The sequence below is a fragment of the Bemisia tabaci genome, chromosome 6 (genome assembly GCF_918797505.1).
Source record: "Bemisia tabaci chromosome 6, PGI_BMITA_v3".
NCBI classification, from domain to species: domain Eukaryota; kingdom Metazoa; phylum Arthropoda; class Insecta; order Hemiptera; family Aleyrodidae; genus Bemisia; species Bemisia tabaci.
In genome coordinates, this window is record NC_092798.1 from 9,292,535 (window position 1) to 9,316,003 (window position 23,469).

Consider the following 23,469-nt stretch of genomic DNA (forward strand, 5'->3'; position numbering starts at 1 on the left):
ACTGCTAATATTTCTGAAATAAGACAAATTATCAATTCCTCTACTGTACAGCATGGTCCAATTTAGACGTATCATAAAGTCACATTTTGATCATTGAATCGCTCATTAATGATGTTTGATATTTTAAGTATTTAAAATCAGAACAATTATAATTGGACTGCATTTTGCAATTTGGAACTATAAATTCTGGCTTATCTGAAAAAACACTTACGTGCATAGGGAAACTAATGGCACATACGTTCTTTTTAAACCGGGCCAGACTTTATAGTTCCAAATTGCAAAATGCAGTCCAATTATGCTGCGTTCAAAAAGCCACTTGAAATGACTAATTATTTGCTCACAGAATAAATAGCTCAGGAGAACAAATAGCGTAAAAACAATTGCACTAAGGTGATTCGATGGACGCCATATTATGTGTCAGAGCAACATGCGATATCGCATCGACTGGTTCCATTTTTTCAGCTACCCATTATTTTTCTCGAAGTTTGAGATCGCAATAATGTTGTGAGGAGACTGAGGAATTCACTTAACAATTTTGACAAACAAATTTTACTTAATAAAGCCGTGGTTTTTTTAGAGGAAAAATATCGCACTCGATACTGATATCGAAACTGCACTCGAGTGCGATATTTTCTCTCTAAAAAACCACGCCTTTATTACGTTGAATTTGTTTGTCAAAATTGGTGAGGGAATTCTTCAGTCTCCTGACAACAGAATTGCGATCTCAAAATTCGAGAAAAATGACGAGTGGCTGAAAAAATGGAACTAATCGATGCGACACAAAATATGGCGTCCATCGAATCACCTTAAGTTCCAAATATTTGCACGGAATGAATTTAGCATTAGAAAAGAGGAGGTATGAGTTTTGACAAATATATTAAGCAAAAATCAAAACTAATTTGTTATAAAAGTTTTTATTTTCAAGTTAGGTTTAGGTTAAGAACTAATCATTCCTTTTTTTTCTTCTTAGTCTGTTTCAGGTCGGAAAGAAACGAAGAGGATGGATGCTCCGCATGTTGAGTCATTGAGGACGGAAGTAGTGCCCTCCTAAATGTGTATTATTTCCATATAATTTAGAAAGTAGTAATTACTAGTATGATTGAAATTTTATCCAATCAATTTTTAATTAATTTCATTCATAAAATCCATAAAAATAATTATATTTTAAACGTGTCGTATCCTTAAGATGATTCAACGGACGCAATTTTTTGTGCCAGAACGACGTGCGATATATCGAATCGATTCGTTCTGAAATTTCAGCTACCTGTCATTTTTTTCGAATTTTGAGATCGTTCTTCTGTTGTCATGAGTCTGAAGAATTCATATTCCAAATTTGACAAACAAATTCAACGTAATAAAGGCGTGGTTTTTTTAGAGGAAAAATATGGCATTCGATACTGACATCGAAACTGCACTCGAATGCGATATTTTTCCTCTAAAAATACCGCGCCTTTGTGAAGTTGAATTTCTTTGCGAAATTTGGTACATGAATTCTTCAGTCTCATGAAAAGAGAAGTGCGATTTTAAAATTCGCAAGAAATGACGAGTAGCTGAAATTATGAAATGAATCGATGCTATATATCGCACGTCGCTCTGACACAAAAAATGGCGTCCGTCGAATCACCTTAACTTGAATGCCCTCAGCTGTTTAAAGGGATATAAGAAGTATTTGCTATTCCTTCCAGTTCTGCGCATGGTTCTCATTTAATTCAGTCAAATAATATTGCATTTAACTGGGAGAAATTAAACTGCATTACGCAAAAATAAATTATCTTTTTCGGTTCACCGTAGAAAAAACACGAGTTTCATTTTTCCAACATAAGTAGGTGAATTTTGAAGAGCCAAGAATATTAATTCCTTTTTGCGTAATGCAGTTCAATTACTACAACTGAATGCAAACTTGTAATTGGATTACACTTTGTAATAAGGAACCATTATTTCTTGCCAATTTTAGAAATAACACACATGCCATTGGTTTCCCTATTCAGATATGTGCTTTTATGAGAGCTAGAGATAGTGGTTTCTCATTGCAAAATGTGATCCAATGATGTTGCAAGTCCAAAGAGAGTATGAAACTGCAATTCAAATTAAAATTTGGAAAAATAACGTTTGATTCATTATGGCATAATGCATCGACTAAAATCTTGGCGAGAGAGAACTGGACACATTTAGGCTAGAAGCAACTATGTTGCAGGCAAATCCTAAGCACATAGTTCCTTTTAGCATACATGGGTCCAACTAATTTAATTGCTGATAACAAGAAAACTTCTAATTATAATGAGGGGTTTAATAGAGAATTCTAAAAGCCACTTTTGTCACCCATTGCAAACCATACTAATAACTCTCGATTTATCTTGTTTGTTCCAGAAGATGCGGCAGAAGAAGCGGGGGTTTTGGGGGAGGGCTCGCTGAGGGGGGAGATTCCCGGGGAACGGGGGGTTCGTGGGGTTGGGAAGAACCGCGAGACGAGGATTCCCAAGGGGGGGAGGATTCCCGGGGAAAGGGGGGCTCGTGGGGTTGGGGGCGGAATCGCGGAGTAGGGTTTCCCAAAGGGGGTTCCCGGGGAGAGGGGGGACTCCGTTGGGTTTATGTAGGATCGCGGAGCAGGGTTTCCAAGGGGGGAGGGGCCGCGGAGTAGGATCACGGGGGGAGGACTAGGGTTTTTTTTTTTTTTTTTTTTTTTTTTTTCTCCGCGACTGGCTTGCTGAGATCCTCCGGGGCGTTACGTCCCGGGGTCTGCCGTCGCCGGCAGGGGCGCCCGCCGGGACCCCGTGGGTCCGTTGGGTGCCCCTGCCCCCGACCCCCCGCGAGGGGGGTCACTTTGCCCCCCCGCAAGGGGGGGCTTTTTGACCCCCCTCGCGGGGGGTCGGGGGTGGGGGCGCCCAGCGGACCCTTATGGGGTCCCGGCGGGCGCCCCTGCCGGCGACGGCGGCTCCGGGGCGTTACGCCCCGGAGGATCTCAGCAAGCCACGAGTGGAAAAAAAAAAAAAAAAAAAAAAAAAAAAAAAGGGAGGAGGTGGGAAAGGAACCGGGACGCTGGAAGCCGGGGTTGGGGGAGGCCGCTGCTGGTGGACACCGTCGTACCGGGATCGTCGCATTTTTTTTTTCCCCCCCTTCTTTTCTTTCTTTTCTTTTTTTTATTCTCTGTTGCAGGTGCTGCTGCTGGGTGCCATCGTACCGGGATCGTCGCATTTTTTTTTTTTTTTTTTTTTTTTCCTTCTTTTCTTTCTTTTCTTTTTTTATTCTCTGTTTCAGGTGCTGCTGCTGGGTGCCATCGTACCGGGATCGTCGCAATTTTTTTTTTATTTTTTTTTCCTTCTTTTCTTTCTTTTCTTTTTTTTATTCTCTGTTCCAGGTGCTGCTGCTGCTGCTGCTGGATCTTCCCGCAACCGAAGGTAAGATACTGTTTTATTCCTCCTCCATAATCAGTTCCGGAGGGCGCTACTTTCGTCTTCTGCGGGCACAGCTGTTTTTAGGAGTATCAAAAACGGCATGGAGAAGTGACAGGTGGAGATGCGTATTTTGGTGGTACATTTGCGTGGTGAGTGTATTTTTTTGTTTCCTCTTCCCCTTTCCCTCTTCCTCTTTCCTCTCCCTTTTCCTCTTCCCTCTCCCTTTTCTTCTTCCCTTCCCCGTGGATTAGGGCTCTTGGCGACACCACGTTAAAAAAAACGCGCCGTAAGCTCTACCTCCAGGAGCAGCACCGTATCCTCTACCTGATCGGGCTTTCCTAAGGTGGTGTGGAAACGAGCTTATCGAAATATGTTCCTCTATTCCTCCTCTGAGTAAGTAAAATCAAAACCTGAAAATCTTTTCATCAACTGCTTCTTTATCTTTTTTATAGGGAGAGCATAAATTCAAAACCTGGCAAGTGCCCCCGGGTGTTGCTACGATTGAGCACCAGTTTCTACAAGGTCAAAGTTCATAGATCATTTCTTCACTAAAATTTAATGAAGGGAAGTATTCAGGTCCTTTTACGCTACGGAGCAAGATGCACAATTTTAGCAATACCGGATGACACTTTCCAGATTTTGAATTTCCACTCTTCACGTATCAATGGCTAAAGGCGAAAAAGTAAAACCTCAATTGTAACGCTTAAGGTGATTCGACGGTTGTCATTTTTTGTGTCAGAGCAACGTGCGATACATCGCATCAATTCGTTCCATAATTTCAGCTACTTGTCATTCGTTTCGAATTTTGAAATCGCACTTCTATTGTCATGAGACTAAAGAATTCATGTATCTAATTTCACAAAGGAATTCAATGTATTAAGGCGTGGGTTTTTTAGAGGAAAAATATCGCATTCGACTGCACTTTCGATATTAGTATCGAATGCGTATGCAATGCGTATGCGTATCGAATGCGTTAGTATGTATGAGTTTTCTTAGTCTCCTTAGAATTCTTTAGTCTCATAATGACAACAGCAGTGCGATCTCAAAATTCAAAAAAAATGATAAGTACCTTAAATTATGAAACGAATTGATGCGATATATCTTTCGTCGCTCTGGCAAAAAATAGCAACCGTCGAATCACCTTAAAAAACGTCCGACTCGATCTTAATCAAAGAAAACTAATTGAAATGTTTCATTGCAATTGGCTGTGATTTATTTAGAGAAAGCGATGAAAATATACAGAGAATTTCAATAGGATCTAATGGTTGATTATATTGAAAACATTAAAAAACATTAAAGACTTTTATCATCGTAATCTGAAAAACTCATTTCCGATTTTTATCAACGCGTAACCGTCAATAGAAAGCGAAACATTAGTCGACGAAAACAAAATGTTTAGTGGAGCAATTTCTGTAGAGTTCCGTTGAATAATCAAACAAGCAGTTCCAACGCCCAAGCGTTGAAGGGCGCTTCTTTGACAAAGCATATTACTACAGACTTATGTATCCGAAGACTGACGAAGATGGAATTTAAAGTGGGATTCTTTAACCGCAAAACCCTTCCAAACTTCCGATCGGCCGCGATGATCTGAAATATTCCACAAGCACTTTGTAATGAATTTCAGTTGGTGGTGAATGGAAACATAATGGATGCACTGTAAATCAGACGACGGGAAAGAGCGGCGGAACCTCTAGGCGCTTAGGTCGCGGGGGAGCGGTGCCGCGTGAAGAGGAGTTCAGCAGTGGGTAGGGGAAGCGCGGGTCGCGGGGAAGAGAGGGACCGGCCGGCCGGCGGTGACATCGGCGCTGGCTGGACCCATATTCACGGCTTGAACATAGGCAGCGCTAATGTCTCCGCTAACTGGAGTTGGGGGTCCTCATTCATTCTCTTGGTCCATGACATAACCTTAAACCTTCCGCTCAATGCCGCAAACAGCTGACGTGTCGATGCTGCGCCAAGAAAATGAACCAATCACAAAGTAGCACAGTAATACGTCACTAAAATGAAGAGATCACGTGACTGTTCGTAATATTTTCAAATCGATCTGAAAGTACTGCCTCGGATATAAGTATTTAAAGCATAAGGAGGCCCTAAAATACTTTAACCAGGTAATACGTCCGTGCGAGATTGTTATGCTTAAAAGCAAAACATTTCACGAAAACTTTTACGAATACCAGATGCAGAAAAAAATCCAATTTTCCCGGGTGTACCAGAATGGCGTCATTACCCATAAGGCAAAAGGGCATGTAGTATAGTACATGTTACATCGGGGGAGTCGAACGGTTGGAAAGGGCGCATCTGGTACCCAGACGCGCCCAAAATGGAGAATCACACATATAATTTGGTTGAAAAATGAGAATCCCGCATAATTTGAAGACATCTAAGAGCACAAAGACCGCGTTCAGCAGAAAAATTAGCATTTGCCAAATTTAGTTGGGCAATTTAATTTTCCACATGAAGACGATTGTGCGTATTTTCGTGTGAATTGCAGTAAATTTTCTCCATGTCACGCAGTAAATTCCTTACAATCAAAGGAGTCCGCACAAAAATTTTCTCGTAAAAAATTAAATTGCCCAATTAAGTTTGGTAATGACTGATGTGGCTTGGTTCCTTTCTACTAAACGCGGTCCAATTGAAACACTCTCGAATTGGTATGGAGCTAAGGTGATAAATGCACTGAAAACAGTATGGTATTATCTGCTATAAGTCTACTTGAAATTTTACACAGTGATACGATAATGTGAAAATAACCACAATTATGGTAGTATTCACCAGAACGCCTGTGATATTTACCATGATTTGGTGAATGTTACTATAGAGTCTGGTGTTTATTTTCATACTTGTATCACTGTGTCAGAGTATGATAAAATCTACTCTATTTTTTTCAGTGTGTTGTTATCTCCATTGGATCCGCTCAGCCTCCTCTTTAAGTGGAAGTCTATAAAATAATTAAATCAAATATTTTTTTCTAAGTAAGTCTGAATTTTTTAGCCAACGTGCGTTAAAATTAGCACAAAGCTGAAAATATCAATACAGAGGAGAAACTACAGTGGGTAACTTTAAAAGTTAAGTATTAAAGTAAAATAAATTAAAATATCAAATATATCTAAATAAGATTGATACTCTTTAATTAAAAAATATATAAAAATGTAGAGATTTAAATTTAGATTTTAAATAAAATTATTTTAGTATTTAATTAAAACTAAATTAAATCAAATACAACTACTACTACTACTACTACTACTACAGTGTTGCACCAAACAGTATAACTCATTGTGCTCATATCAGCACAATGAGTTATACTGTTTGGTGCAACACTATAGTAACTACCATTCAGGAAGGCAACTGCAGACGCTTTCCGGCCTTATTGGGCCAATTCTCAGTGCAGCGTAGCCTCCTGAATTTACTAATGTTGCATCAAATAGCGTATCTCTTTGAGGGCAAATTGTGCTCATATGAGCTTTTCCCCTCTGTATTAAGATTTTTAGGTTTATGCTGATTTTAACGCACGTTGGCCAAAAAAGTCCAACTTACTGTCTTTTGACCCGTGCGTCTGTCGCCTTCAGATTGTGTTTTTTTCTCCTTAACTTCTGGTAGCTTTAAACTGGTTTCGTATCCGCTCTGCCGTGCTAAGGAAGAACGGCGTATGAACATTCGAGAGTTGCCAAATTGCTCCGGATAAAACGTTTATTTTTGAAACAAATTATGCATTTTGTTCTTTGAAATTTTCAGACGTTTTAGATAAAATTGCGAACAAAGTTTTCGAAAAAATTGAAGAAAAATATCCATAATTTTCCTACACTGGAAAGGAAAAGCACATTGGATCTAGAGTCCAGACTCTTGAAAACATTGAGAAGAAAGAATACTCTTGATTCAATCAGATTTATGCTTAAATCAAAAGGAAATCCGCTCAAATTAAGAGGCTTGGTTCTTGATTTAAGCTTAAATCTGATTGAATCAAGAGTATTTTTTCTTGTCGATGTTTCTAAGAGTCTGGACTCTAGATCCAATGCGTTTTTTTCCAGTGTAGTAAATTGGGTTCATATTGAAGAAAATATGGCAACGTCTGATGGCTCATACGGCGTTCTTCCTTAGCACGGCTGCGCTAGAGTACCTGTATAGCGAGAGTACGGACACATCGCTTCATGGAGGTCTTAGGGCCCAAAAGTGCAGCCATCCTTCTAACAAACTTCTGACACACAAAATTCCACTGCCAGTCTGCAGAGTCTGCAGATTCCAATTCTAACCAAGATGGCCAAGAATATACAGAAATGAGCGTTCTCCCGCAAAAATGAGTAAATTTGTGCAAGAATTGAGTCAAATACGTGCTTTATAAACGACGGTTCTTAACAATACTATTAGTAAATCGTTCTGGGTAATTGAAATTCATAGGTTGGCTGCAATTCTGGGCCCTAAATTTATTCCCAGAAGCATCGGCGAAGGCCTGCTGGATTTTCAGAGTTTCACATCTGTTCATACCTCGCTATACAGGTACTCTAGGCAGCGCTGTCCTTCTTGCGACAGTGGAAGCTTATCCGAGGACTGGAGTAAGGCGAAACCGTGTATCCATTCCATCTCCGACTACTGACCACAATGTCCTCGTCACGTATTCTCGAGCGGGGTTGAACGAACGCATCGATCGGAGGAGCGATTAGCGAGGTCCCGGCCGGCACCGGGGACCGGGAATATTATTACGCGCTTAATTACTCGAGCATCGGATGTAAACACACATGCCGGCATGCGGCCACGCGTTGCGTTGCGTTGCGTTACGGATACGGCTTGCGCTTGCTCTTGACGTTCCCGCTACGGTGCCCGAGCCAGGAATCTCCATCTTGAGCTTTTTCTGACGCGCAGCAATTTCCCGAGCCTCCGCCTTTTCCGAGAAGGTTATTCTTGGCTCCGACCGACTCGGTCACACTCAGGGATGCAAAATTTAACCCTCTATGCCATGAATCCGAAAGACGAATTTAATTAACTCTCTGTGACATAGCTTTACGAATTCGTAACGACGTATGTTTTGACTTTTGAAAAATTGAATATTTCTTCCGCGGCATGATTTTGCAAATTTTCATCAGTTTTTTTTTCTTTTTTTTTCTTTTTTTTCTTTTTTTTCTTTTTTTGAATAACTGATTCTTAAACATTTTAAGTTTTGAAAAAAAAAAAAACGTGGAAACCTATTGTTTTAATCAAGCTACAAAATAGAGTTGTGTCCCCCAGAACCTGAGCTCCAACATTACTTGGACGTTTCTATCAAACGGAACTATGTGCATTATGACGTGAGCCCTGTTATGCATGTATTCTTAAGGGTCTCAGGGCTCATGTCTTAATGCACATTCTTCGGTTTGGCAGAAATACGTTCAATTATTAATGTTGGATCTCAGATTCTGGGGGACACAAATCAATTTTGTAGCTTGATTAAAAAAATAGGTTACCACATTTTTTTCAATAACTTTCAAGAATCAGTTATTAAAAAATAGCAAAAACTACTGGAAATTTGCAAAATCATGCCGCGTTGAAAATATTATAAATTTTTAAAAACCCAAAAAATACGTTGTTACAAATTCGTAACGCTATGCCATAGAGGGTTAATTAAATCCGTCTTTTTCCAGACGAAGGAACATAACTTCATTCAAAGGTTACAAAATTTACTAGGAGAATTCACTTTTTTTCAAAAATGTTCCCGTGATTTTTGTCCAAAATTTGTCTGATTTATGCACCAGGTCAGGAAAAAATTAGGGAAATTTTCAGTTAGAAATGACCCAGATTCTTCTGGTAAAAATGCAATTTACAAGGAGAAGTTTAACAACATTGAAATGTATTTAGTCTCTTTCGTGAGGGTAACGACGAATTGCACATCTGTCGCTGACGAAAAGTCAAATCACCAGGCTGACTTTTGAAATGGATGGACAAAGCGAGAGAAAGAGAATACATAGAGGAGGACAAATGAAGCGAATCGATTTTGGAAAAAAAGAGCACGGGGTTGTTCATTGATCTGGACATCTCCAATGAATTGTGGCATTACCCCAATAAATTGAGTTAATTTGAGTTGCAGTACCATCACAATTACTTGGGAATGTCCATATCATCCAACAAATTCAGATAGATCACAATTTTAGGGGATAACTAAACATAACCATAAATGACCAGGTTTTACCATAATTGGGCAGAGATGATTGGCCCGACCAAATATATAGCCATAAATTACCTAAAATGTCTAGAATGACCAGTAATATCAATAAATTACCAGAATTTTTAAGCAGACCATAAATCCCGCGGACTGTATGACTCCAACTCAACATTCATGATCAGATTTGAACAGAGATGGAGGGGGAGGGTTATGGACCCCCTATCAATGTCTTGGAGAGGCAGGAAATGCATCCCAAGTAGCCCTTTCCTCAGTCTCTCTCTGCAGCCATTACTGGATTGCCGTGCTGAGGGAAAACGCCGTATGAAAATTTTAAGGGTTGCCAAATTTCCCCGGATAAAAGATGCATTTTTAAGATAAGTTATTCTTCTTTTTCCTTGAAATTAGCAGATACTTTGGACAAATCACGAACAAATTTTAAAGGAAAAATTCCAAAATGTTTAAGTAAATTTGGTCTTCACCAACGGAAATCTCACAACGTCCAAAGACTCATACAGCGTTTTTTTTTTGTTTTTTTTGGCATGGCACAGCTTCGTATCTACAGTTCATCTTCGTGTCTTCAAGTTGCTTCGCGGGCAGTGACAATTCTCGAAAGTCGGTACCAAAGTTTTTCCTCAATTCAAATGCATGTGAAACAATCGATTCTTGGTGATGCAGCTTGCCGTATCTGAAATCGATCTGGCCTGGTTACACGCTCAAATTTCCGTCAAATTCCGATCAAAATGATGACCAAGATGGCGGTCGAGAGTTATCTAGATTAATGAGTAAAATCAATTAAAACAGCGTGTTGATTGAAATGAGCACGGTTGTGTGGAAATTAGATGACGGATGAGCCCCACAGTTCCATCATCTACCATCAAATTTTTGCAGGCCGCAGAAATTCGATGGTAGATGGTGCGCACCCGTCGCCATTTGACCAGAAATTGATGGGAATTTGAGCGTGTAACCAGCACAATAGGTATTTTTAATGGATTTATATGGAGGAAAATCAATATTACCAACATTTAAGAGTCGCCACTGCTCTCGGAAAACGCATCTAAAGAACGGAAGAGATGAGTGAGTTCTGAGGCCTACCAGGCAAGTCTGCGCCTACCAGCCGCAACTCGCAAGTCCGATGATACGAAAACATTTGAATGCGCTCATTAAACGGAGCTCGAGGCGGAGGAGTCCGACTTGGAGCCGGGAGCAGGAGCCGGAATCCCCGGGCCCAGGAGCCGGAATGCCCGGGCCTCCATTCTTCCCCGGGTGGAGCCAGGAATATCATAGCGCCGGCTCTCATTACCGTCTACATAGTAGCTCCCTTTTATTCGAAAGATACGCCAAGGGCATAAAACAGTGGCGAGACGTAGTAATCGACCATCGATATTTTCCCATTTGAAGCTATTCTGCCACGCTAAGGAAAAACGCCATATGCACATTCGAGAGTTGCCAAATGGACGTATTTCTACCAAACAGACCTATGTGGAGGTGAGAAATATGGGGTGTGCTCTAGAAAGCTGGACAAGAAGCAATGTAAAAGTGGGCGTGATTCCTTTTGAAGCACTGGAAAAGCGGGATTTTACATTCTATCAAACTGACCTATGTGCCGACTGAATGCGAGATTCATGAGCCGCGGGCATGGCAAGAGAGCGTTGTGGACAGGGCTCATGAGTTAAAGCGCCCCGACGACGATCTCCCCCTAGCGTGTGCGCTCGATCATTGCCGCTGACGTCACCGGCGCTTTATTATTCTCATTCACTCTTACGGCCAGAGAACTAACGAGCACACCCCACATTTCTCACCTCCGCATAGGTCTGTTTGGTAGAAATACGTCCAAATTTCCTTCGATAAAATGTTGATTTTTAAGGCAAGTTATAAATATTTTTCCTTGAATCTTCCAGAAAATTTAGGTGACATTGCTATCAAAGTTATCTAAAAAATTAAAGGAAAAATATTCATAAGTTTACCAGGAAATTTGTGTTTTATAAAAATAAATTTTGCAACGCTTGAGGGTTTGTACGACGTTTATTCCGAGCACGGCAGTATTGTAAAGAATCGAATTTTATTTTACGGTGTTCGTTGCGAACGGCCTCATAATCGATCCTTTTCCATAGGTTTGAATGGCATATCAATCGATTTCGATTCATTGCGCCGCACGCCACTGCTGTAAAAGTCAAATTGCGGCTGTTGAGGTGAGCGAAAAAGCACGCAGACCTTGGGTCTCAATTGGACTTATTAAAATCAAAAGGAACTATATACATTCTAACATGAGCCTCGAGATCATAAAGAGTACATGCATAACAGGGCTCACGTCACAATGGATATAGTTCCTTTTGATTTAAACGAAAGTAGGGGAGGAAAATATGCGTATTCTAAAATGCAAGACTACATTTTCCCATTAGATGCGATAATCTCCGGTTCATTTTAGGAAAATCATATGTGCCAGCACTTTCTCTATGCAGATAAGTGCGATGATGGATGAGTTCGAAATGGTTTTAACTATTTGCAAAATTAAGTAAAAAAGCATTACAATATTACCGTCGCACCATTGAGGATTCTCTAGTTGATAAATATAGTGTTGTCGTTCTTCTTCCATTTAAACGCATTGTACGTAATCGATCCGGGTGAAGTAGCCATGCTTCGAAAAATATCGATTGTTCGACATACATTAAAATGAAAGGGACCAGAGGACCTATGTACCATTGAATATTATTTGCTTTAATTGGACTGCATTTTGCAATTTGGAACTATAAATTCTGGCTCTCATGGAAAAAGACTTATGTGCACAGGGAAACTAATGGCACATACGTTGTTTTTAAACCGGGCTAGAATTTATAGATCCTAATTGCAAAATGTAGTCCAATTGCCAGTAGCCCTTTTAGTGATTAAGGAGCCGCAAAGGTTCGTATCGTCATATATAACGCCACTTTACTCAGAATTTGTTGGAGTTTTGGTGCAAATTTTTTCATTAATCACGCCTCCAAACGAAAATACTTCAAAATTGAACTTTTTGGCACGTCCAAAGTCTCTACGGACGGAAAAAATGTAAATTGAAAGCTGGTACTTTCGGCAGGGTGAGTTGAAGTTTTCCAACTTCATGAAGACCCGTAAAGACCTCGAAGAACAAGTTAGGTGACGCCATCTATTGATCCGTGGTTGAAACGAGAGCTCGTAAGACCTTCCAAACTTTACCGACAGAGCGCAGAAAAGGGTATTTCTGATGTACTCCATGACCGTCAGGGAAGCATAATGTTGTCTCTTCATCTCTAATTTTTTAACATAACTATTCGTTTCCTTATACAAAATTGCGTGTCTAATGAAGTACACAGAGGACACAAGGTGTAGTAATAAAATTATTATTTTCTAAGATACCAAGGAGACTCGAGTTACACTGTTATGAGAGGACAACAAAATGTTGATTTTAGTCCGCAAATTGAGACATTCTACATAATCCGAACATAATTTTGTGATGATATAAAAAATTAAAATATCATCCTAAGGAAACATACGCATACCTAAGATTACGACGTTGTCAAACCCAGTAAATGTTTTACTTTTTCAAAGGATAAATAACCAAAAGTTAGCGATGAAACTTATAAGGAAATATCACCACTCATTTAAAAAAATAATCTGAATACGTAGTTTTTCTAGAAATAAAAATTAATCGGATTTTCTCAAAACTTGCAATGAAGTTCACCAACTTGCATTTTGTACACATAAAAAAAGGCGAATCGAAAAGTATTTCTTGAAGGAAAAAGGAATGAAAAATATAAAAGGTTTCTTTTTTTCATAAAATCTTTATTTATCTCGTTTGGGACGGTAAAACCTACGACTAAGTTTTAAATTTTTATACATTTAATTGAACTGGAGAAGGTTGCGGTGTTATCAGCCTAAACGTCTTGCTGCTTGTATTTTTTCTAGCCCTGTTATCGCGCAGTTGTATTTTTCAAAAATGTATGTATTGTCACGGGCTGCAGAGTTTTCAACGTATATCAATAAAAAATATGCCTGATAATTATTTCCAGCTGTTAAATATTTCTAAAAATTGCCCTTCTATACCATTAGATGAAAAAAATTTGAAATGAACACCTATTTAATTTACTCAAAAATCCTGCGTTGATCACAAGCAAACAGAATTATCAATTCAAAATTGTGCTCGAATGAGATTTTCTTATCTGCAATGAGCATTGCAGTATCATAATATTGAACTCAGACGCACGGTGGCAAAATTGCCAACATTCTGCCAACATTCAAGCCGAACCGCGGTGGCTTAGTATTAATTATTAAGTATACATCATCAGAACTTAAGATTCAGAGCAAAATTTCTACTACTGAATGTTAAACTAAATGTAATACTAAATTTAATACTAAATTTTCAGGGATTTTACGTGCCTACGTCAATAACTACTCCAAGTCGCAGATTAATATGATACCTTTTTTATAAGCGCGTTCGTAATTTTTTTTAAATTACCTCAATATACTTACAATGGAGATGTTGCATGTGTGAGGAATTTGCGATTTGACTGTTGATTCTTGTGTAAACCCTGGTAAAAATTGGCAGTAGAATCTGTGTTCCAAAATATCATAGACCTACAGCCGACTGTAATATTTCCAATATCTTCTATAGCCGGCAACACAATTTATCATAGCCTTTTATAGCAGAAGGCGATTAAGCAACAGCCTGACGATAAAGTGTATGCTGAACGTTACTAATTACGGATGCTAAGACTTAGTGAGTTTTTGGACTACCGCTCTCTTTTCGGGCCGTAGTATCTTGATTTATTTTGCGAGGAAAACTCCGTACTTTTGAAGGATGCCTGTCATTCCTAATATGTTGGAGCGCCTTCAATTTCGTACGATACTGTGCAATACCTCTGTTGTGAAATAGTTACTTCAAGCGCCGTGGTACGCTGCGGCGCGGCGCGGCGGTCGGGCAGCCAGCGCGCCGCCGCGCCGCTCCGCTTTGTGTTAGGCTCTAATATTTAATCTCGTGGAGTCAGCGTTGTTCAACTCATGATTTTGAAATTTTTGCACACTCTGTATGGATTATTCTCATTTTAATTGATGAAAACAAATATGTAGTAAAGGAAAATATAACGTGCGTTTTGTAAATATTATGGTGATTCCGTACAAACTTAAGGATTTACAAAGCACACGAATTTCTACACAATTTCTTATAGCCTTTTATAGCCGATGGCGAAAAAGCAACAGCCAGGCGATAAAGTGTAAAGCCCGGCGACAGGAACTACAGCCCGGCTGTTTAATTTCTTATCGCTTCGTGTAGCCCGGCCGTATGATTTTTTCCACTTTCTACAGCTAGCTTTATGATTTTCTATCGCCTTCTTCAGTCGGCTATAAGAACTCCTATGGTATTTTGAAACGCAGCTCCTATCGCCAATTTTTACCAGGGAAAGTTCGCGAGAAACACGATGGTGCCACTGGTTTTCTCTGAAATCAACTCCCAAGCCCACAAAAAGCTCTCAAGTTCACGCCAAAATGGAGGGGATATCCCACGCTATCGTGAGAGTCCACCTCTACATCAAGACAAATACTCTAGGCAAAGATAGGGAGCAAATACATTGACAGGGCTGCCACCTTATTTGGGGACTCATTAACTGAAATCACGGCAACCCTGTCAATGTATTTGCTCCACTTGAGGAGAGTTTGTCTTGATGTAGAGGTGGACTCTCAGGATAGCGTGGGATATTCCCTCCATTTTGGCGTGAACTTAAGAGCTTTTTTTGAACTTGGGAGTTGATTTCAGAGAAAACCAGTGACACCATCGTGTTTCTTGCGAACTTTTACACAAGATTCAACGATCCAATCGCATATTCCTCACACATGCAACATCTCCATTAATTACTATATACTACAAAATACGGATATCTGTTAAGTTGGCATCGACACACAGTAAAGCGAGGTAAAGGAGAAGCTCAAGCGGGATGTGAAAACTTTCAAAGCTCTTGTCCTCGTTAACACGAGGCGTAAAGTTTTAAAATTGGTCCCGTTGGTTTTATTGCAAAATTACCTCTCAGAAGCACCCTTTAAAATATATTGTGAATCAATATGAGCATGAATAGTTAGCGTTTAAGTCAAAAATTTCAAATCCAGCCTGTCCTAATGACTCGATCCTTTGTGCGACGAATAGGGTGACACGCCGATGAACCTGCTGAAAGTAAGGGGGGTCGAGGGGGAACAGGACATCTTTTGTTCGTAAAACGTCACTATCAACCCCCGCTCGTGATGTTGGCTGATTTCAGGGGGAAATTTGATCTTTTAGCCCCGAGACCCGTCATATAGTGGAGCAATTCGCCAAGATTTGGCAACGCTTTCCGCTTCATTATACGTTTCACAGCGAATGAAACATTAATTTTCATAAAACCGATGCGCGGCGGGGCCGTGTTCGGTTTTGTCCCGCGGTGCCTCTTCAATTTTACAGTTTTCGGCAGGGGACTGGAAACTGCAAGATGATGAGAGTTGATAGTGGTGCCCTCTCCCCAATTTTTTGCGTATGTCAATGAATTTTGGAGCCGTCCTTAAATTAATAACGCACTTTTCGACATTTTTGACCCCCCCTTGACCCCTCATAACGCTTTCTTGACGAAGGTCCAGTTACCATCGTTATTTTTGTGCCATTTTAACCCTTGAAAGTCTATTCACATGACTGTATCTGTCATGCGTGATTTTAATTACTTGCCCTACATATCAACAATTAAGATCCAAAATTTTCCCTCCACTTTCTGATCTCCATACCATCCTTTCAAAGTATTTTCGTGAAATCCCTCTATTTTTCAAACGAATTACTCTTTAAATTTAATTATTCTTTCATTGTCCTAACTTTTAACTTTGTACTACCTTTTGTGACCCATACTTTTTAAATTTTTAAATTATTTTGATCTCTCCTCTAAGGTGTTAATGGCTAAATTGTTAAAAGCACCAAATAAACGTATCTACCAACCAACCAATCATACTCATTTTGTTCTTCAACATGAGATTTCCTCCAGAGACGTGCTTTCGAAGTTCTGAAATTTTTGAACAATCTTAATTACTTATACCAAACCACTTAACACATTTTCGGTGTTTAAAAGCATCCGCTCTTATTTAATTTCTCTAAAGGAGAACAAATTAACATCATTCCTTGAAGTTTTTACAGGATTTTCTTCGCACAGAGAGGAAAATCACAGGCATCTCTAAATTATCGTTGATTAGTTCTCTGTTAAACGCCCCCCTCCCCTAAAAAAAGTATGATAGGAAGTCGGCAATGTTGCAAACCGATTTACGCGAATTGGGGAAAAAAGTCATAAAATCCCGGAGTCGTCACTGAATCAAACGAATCGACAAACAGTAATCGCTGTAAGACTTGCACTGAAGCGGATCTAGTAATTTGGCAACACCGGTTTTCTTCCATTTAAACCTATGGTAAATAATCGATTCTTGTCAGAGCACCTGGCCCCTCCAAGAATCGGTACATTTCCACAGGTTTAAGTGGAAAAAAAGTAATGTTGCCATTTTGCTGAATCCGCCAATGAACCTGCGACCTTGCAATAAGGCTTTAAATATTGACCTATTTTTGGGTGAAGAACTGTTATCTGAATGGACGCTGAGAATAATCAAATTTTCGTCATACACTGTGATCTAAGTTATGAAAGTTGTAAAGTTTTCGTAAGGATACATTGTTTCTATACGTGACACGAAGACACTATGTCAAATAAAATTATGTACTGTATATTACCAATTACTAGTGTGTACTCTATATTACTCATTACTATTATGTACTCTATATTACTCATTACTATTATGTACTCTATATTACTCATTACTATTATGTACTATTACGTGCCAAACTAACTATGTGAATCAGATGTATGAGCGTTACTAAAACGCCTTCAATCAAGAATGATACGACACAAGGTACAAACTCGGGCATGGATGTTGGATGATGGAATGACAGAATATCAAGAGGTGTAAATTTGCCGACTCGAAATTCCGCGCTCCGGGTGTTATCCGAGGGTCCCGGATGTCAACCGAGAATTGCGTTCGTCTTTAAAGATTTACATGGTAGAGTAGAATGTTTTAAAGAAAATGGTGTGGCTCCATCAATCTTCTACTCTTCTAACAGAAAACAGCATTTTCATTCGCTTCAAATATTTAAATATTTTTAAAGTCCCAAAAAACTGAATGTAAAGTTCGAGTAGAAAGGCAAAAAAACTCAGAGACAAACCACTCAACAAAGCAATGAACGCCAATCGCAAATCTCTCAAATCGTACGGTCTCGGCTCGCAGTGATCACATTGCTCATGAGGCTCCGTCATATTCATCCGGTCATTTACAAACGAATCCACTGTTCGTTGAGCAAAACCAGCCTCCGACATTTGCGCAAGTTTGTCATTCAACTTCTCGAAAAGAAACGAGTTCCTGACGAAGGTGAATGATAATGGATACGTCATAAGACTTTCTGCGACCAAGTGGTAGCTCATGGGACGCTCCTGCAGGAAGCGAGTAATGGAGACACTTTGCTTTGAGATAGTGGATTGAGGAATTCTCTCCAAGTATGCATCCGATTCATAAATGGCATGCAGATTAATTACATTTTTTATCCAATAATCTTCATATTCAGTCCTGCGTGCTAAATCCATCACAAAATCTGTCCAATTATCGAGGTTAATAATTTGGTCGAAGAGTCGCAAGTCCCTGACCATTTCAGCGAAAAAAAATATTTTTAGCGAGTGTGAACTATTCGTCAGTTTGGTTGCAAGTGCTTTGTATTTATTTTCCTGCAAAAAGAATTTTGAGGTTGTCTCCACGTCTGACACTTGGATAAATAAGTTGGCGTCTTCCATGTCTTTCAGAGAATTGATCTCTGAGTATCGAACTTGTTTTGTTAGCAGAGTCGTCATGCCGTCCAAGAAAACCGTTGAAATAATGATCGTGGCGAAACTGAATACGGTGAAGAGGACCTTACCCGTGTAAAAGCGACCCAAAAGCAAACGTGGAGGGCTGCCGCAAATGAAGTAAGAGAAGACTGTCAACATTGATGAGGTGCCCTCGTAAGAGCTTCGTGCTGAGTTCGAATAGAATTGCTGAAATGTTTGACTTTGGGATACCTGAAAAAAGTAAGGTAATAATAGCTATTATTTGTAACTAGGGGGCTATGCCCTCCGGCCGCTACGCGGCCCAACCCCCAGAGGATGCTTCGCGTTCTCTTAGGCCCGCGTCGACAACAGAACGGCCAAAGAAAATGAGAAGATTTTCATACCTCTCATTTATCCAATCTCCCTCTGGCCCTCTGGTCTCTTCTAATATAAAAAACCTGGGTCCTATTTTCAAATTCTGATCACTGCGGGCTCTTTTGGGGACTATCACCTGTCGATAACCGCAAGAATTATGGAAATTGTCCCGTAGAACGCTCAAACGAACTATGACAAAAAATAAAAAATTACATTGTTTAAATGGGAGAATTCGCAACTTTACCATGCAATATAAAAAAATCTGGGTCATATTTTCAAAATCTAAATAAAGCGGGCTTATTCAGAGACAACTGCCTGTCGATAGCCGCAAACACCATGAAAATCGGCCCGGTAGAACGCTGGAACTAAGCGTTACCAGATACGCAAAAGGAGGTCTCGGAGCTAATATATATGATTGCGCAGGTATCACTTTCAATGGCGGAATCACCCGCTGAATATGACAGCTGAATAAGGACAAAAACAGTCATCGCTCTGAGAATCGTTGCTGAATTTTGTGCGTCACGCGCAAAATTCAGGCATCGGGCCGATGACTTCCGCATTCAAGCCACATTCAGTGTGTGATTGCGGCATAAGGGGAAACAAACGTGTTTGGCCTTTTGGAAAGTCATAGGTGTGGGAATCGTAGAGTCGAATAGGGTTGATTAAAATTCAGGAATGTGAATCGATCAATACGCTTTTTAATTAAGTTTTTTCCTTTTTTTGGCTCTTAAAAGAATTTAACTAGAATCAGCTTAAGTGCATATCAGAATACCTAACTTCCTGCTCTGATACTGTGTTGTTTTATTAGAAACCTGAAAATATCACCACCTTGAAATTTCTCATGCCTTATTATTTGAATATCAAGAGTGAAGCCTATATTTTTGTGGTCTGAGGTCCTGAATTGCAGTATGCATCCGTATTAAAAATATCTGCCGGTGCTAGCTTTAAAGAAGACGAACTCGTCTTGGAGCGCCTTCATTTTTTAGTGATACTCTATACCTCGTCACGGAGACAGTTTAGCTGCCTATCCTCCGCGGAGTGTTAATAGCCAAGGATATGGTAATTCACCCTGGCCCTCTCCCCTTGAATTGCCTTAAAGCCAAACCGAAACCCTTCCTCTTCATGAGCTCTTGTCTCGCCCTTTAGCTTGGGTCATCTTTCGTACTGCTTAATTTATAATTTCCAATTCTCTTGTATTATATTCGCTATTGTTCAGGATTTTTTTTTTTTTTTTTGGTTTACTGTATATTACTCAGCTTTCTTCAACATTTGTGTGTTGCTTTGAGAAAATATCAATAAAAAAAAGTTGCCTGTCCGATTCAAACTCAACTAGGGTCACATATTTCACAACACGCTCTCTCGTCGAGTGTGCTCGTAACTACCATATTGGTAAGGTGGCATTTTTTAGTGGGCTGTGGGGCCTTTTCCCGTGGTCTATCATTAATACATTACCTGAAAAAGATGCTGCATGAAGATGAATATCGTGATGGTGATCACGATGAAAATCCATACAACTGGCGTGAAAGCTTTGAAAATAACCAAATACTGCGGCACGAGTTGACTGTGTGGAGTTATGAGGCAAACCACACCAGAATCAACGCTGACAGAATAATCTGTATCCGAGATAGACATAGATTCAAAAACGATGATCATATTTCGTGACTGTAGGTGAGCTCCGTACTTCTGACCCACATCAATGTCATGACCGAACGCATCTTTGTATTCGTCAAGTAAGTGATCTAGGTGTTCAAAAGTGCAGTTTAATGATCTTTCCAGCCCCTGTAAAGATTCAAGGAGTAAAAACATCCAATGAGGGGTCATTTCCAGGCCATTACTGCTTAGTTCAGTACTCTCCACGTCGGAGAAGTAGCCGACGGATTTTTTATGCATATTATCCAAGGAGAAGTCAAAATAAGCTTCGTTCTCTTTCCCGTAGTAAGTAACGACTTCCTCTGTGAAAGGGTTATATCTTTCACAGAACGTTCGTTCACAAATGATAGTTTTCAAACCTCTGAAGAAGCGCCAAAAAAATTTAAATACGAATTTTTTCATTTTGGTTTCCGGTTTCGGTATGACTCGCGTTTTGTTGCCGAACACTCCAAAGTTCCATTGCCGTTTACTAAGCAGCATTGTAAACGGCACTGCATCAAAAGCCTCCTGATGAAGCATGAAAATGATATGATTGTTTGAATTCCAAATGTTGTTTCTATAAAGGCCCTTCGTTAAGCTAAATACAGGGTCTGACAGAATTGATAGGTCCTCGAGCTCATCGGATGCTATATTCACTTTGTAATCACAAGTTTTCCGAGCGTTTGGTTCAAATGAGGCTCCGTCGATTTCAATGCAGTAGCGAGGTAAACCATTGGCAACTTTATAATTCTTGCGCTTCATGATTGGTTCGTCGCAAGAGCTATTATAGAATGTATTTTGTGTAAAATTAACGGGGTCAAAATAACCCACAAATTTATTTTTTCCAGCGACAGAACTCAATATTAAACTCAATGACTCCCCCATGTCTTTCAGGAGGAAAATCATGTTTTTCCTGTGAATGTTCTCTGACAAGTCTATCAGATTTTCGAGTCGGTCAATGAATATGGTCTGAATGGAAGTACTGTGCAAGCATTTTATTAGAGATTGAGCTGTTGGATTAGAATTTAAATTTACAACATACATCAATTCTTGCTGTGATTGTAGAATAGTATGTTGGCACACATTGAATACTAACGATGTTAAATTTTCGTGATGAGGGTCGGAAATGTGTTGACTCACTTTTTGTGTATTTGCAGGGATACCAATAATGAGGATGACAAACCACACTTTGAAAGGATAATAATTGAAGAAGACCATAGCGTAATTAACTTACGTGTGAGGTAAATTGTGAGTCCTTGGTATATGTTGCGTTTCATTCACTTTGTTAAATTTTAGTTTTAAGTATCTATTTTGGGGCGAATTTTAATTTGAAAGCAACATTGTTGCGCGCACCGTTTAATTGGTCATCATATTTGGAAACACCCAATGTTGGTTATGATCTCGAAAAACAATAGCATTACCTCAAAACACAAAACAAACGTCCTCTTGTACTATTTACTTAATCAAAGAATTTCACTGAATGTATGAGTTTTACCACCTATACAGAAAAAGAATCTGATTGATTTTTGTCAAATTTTGAGGGAAGCATCGTGACAATTTCATTTAATAATCATTTTCCTAACTAGGGCGTGTTTTTGTATTTTTCACAGACTGTTATTATAGACTCCTTATACATTTTTGGGTAACTGTCAAATCCTAGTTATGTGTCACATCTTTTGCTCTCCTTTTTTAATTGACATCCGTTCCGAATTGGAGCGGGAAGACCATTAAAACTTCAAATCAGGCATTTTGAGTGGGCCGCAGTTTACAAGAAACTCAATATCATCCGTTAGTAATGAGATCATTCAGATATTTACGTCACAATATGAATATTTTAATGATAAATCTCTCAAGCGCTGAAATTTCCAGTATTCTGTATCATTAAGGATAGAAACCAACTTTCAATAAAATTTCTTACCGCAATGATTTAGATTTTTTTTTAGACTTAACGAGTACCTAGCAAAACCTATGTCAAGAAATTTAATATTGACACATTGGTTAGAAGGAAAACACACCCTGACAAAAATTCGGTAAATATTACAGTGACGAGCACTGTCAAAACATATTTTTCCCTGAATTTATGATGATGCAATATATTACTTACATGGTTTGTGTTTAATGAGAGTTTACTTTATGATAATTTTGTAAAGGGACCCTTACTACCCGCAAGTTCGAATGTTGCGTCTGATAAAGTACATAACGGCAAATAAACAACTATGTACTTAGGGAGGACAGCTGGCTCTGGCTGATGTCGTTTCGTTTTTTTTTTTGTTTTTTTTTTATTTTTTTTATTTTTTTTTGACAAAATAGATACAAAAATAAACGAGTACCACTTATTGATCTACTGCTGACTTCTGTCGGCCTGAAAGACACACCTGTTCCGAGAAGCCGAAATTTTAGCATATCACGAAGTACCAACAAATATTCAGGAAAATACCGAATCGATCGTGAATTCCGGGGTTCATTTGGACGGACCGCAATGTGCCACAATTTTCGTGCTAAACTTCGAATCCTTCCAACAGCCGTCCGTGGTTTAAATAGTCGAAGAGCTGAAATCCATGTGGACTGACCTGCAAGTTATTGCGACATTCACAATCGCTAGGTTGTGTTGAATGAGCGATCCAAGATTCCAAGATATTGAAAAACATTAAACCAGGTGATGGAGGAAAACAGACCACCAAAATATGGAGCGAAGATCACTGCTTCGTTCGATAAAAAAAGGAAAGAAAAATCTAACGCTTCTCGTAGAGGACCAGCGCAGAGTCCTCTTGGGCTTTTGATGGGGAACTGCGGACGTCTAGGATAGCCATTTGATACCTATCTGGGCAAAACCTATTTCTCTCAACAAAAGTCTTAGAAGTCCTAGGAGACAACGATTTTTAGCTTCCATCCGAGCCGGAAGTCGCCAAGGCATCTATAAGTTCTGAAAAATGAAAAAATTAAAACAATGTAGCTTGTTTCAATTAATAATATCAGTAATTAATAATTATATGTTTTGAAATCTGTAATAATAAGCCCGCAAAATTGGCTATCGATACCAATGAAAAAAGTGCGTGTTCTAAATGTTGATCGATGAAAATTATATGGAAAATATCGA

The 23,469-nt window shown here is 39.4% G+C and overlaps 1 protein-coding gene across 2 annotated transcripts; it reads right to left on the minus strand.

Moving 5' to 3' along the window:
- Window positions 1-2,995: 2,995 nt before the first annotated feature.
- LOC109033574 (uncharacterized) lies at window positions 2,996-21,889 on the minus strand. Of its 2 annotated transcripts, XM_072301539.1 has the most exons (3): window positions 20,196-21,889; window positions 18,479-18,620; window positions 2,996-4,979 (listed from the first exon to the last, which is right to left on the minus strand). In XM_072301539.1, the coding sequence occupies exons 1-3, from the start codon at window positions 21,588-21,590 to the stop codon at window positions 4,891-4,893; spliced, it is 1,626 nt and encodes a 541-aa protein (XP_072157640.1). In that variant the 5' UTR covers window positions 21,591-21,889; the 3' UTR covers window positions 2,996-4,890. The 2 variants fall into 2 exon arrangements, with proteins under 2 accessions (XP_072157640.1, XP_072157639.1); XM_072301538.1 differs by lacking the exon at window positions 2,996-4,979 and having other exon boundaries at window positions 16,384-18,620.
- Window positions 21,890-23,469: the final 1,580 nt, after the last annotated feature.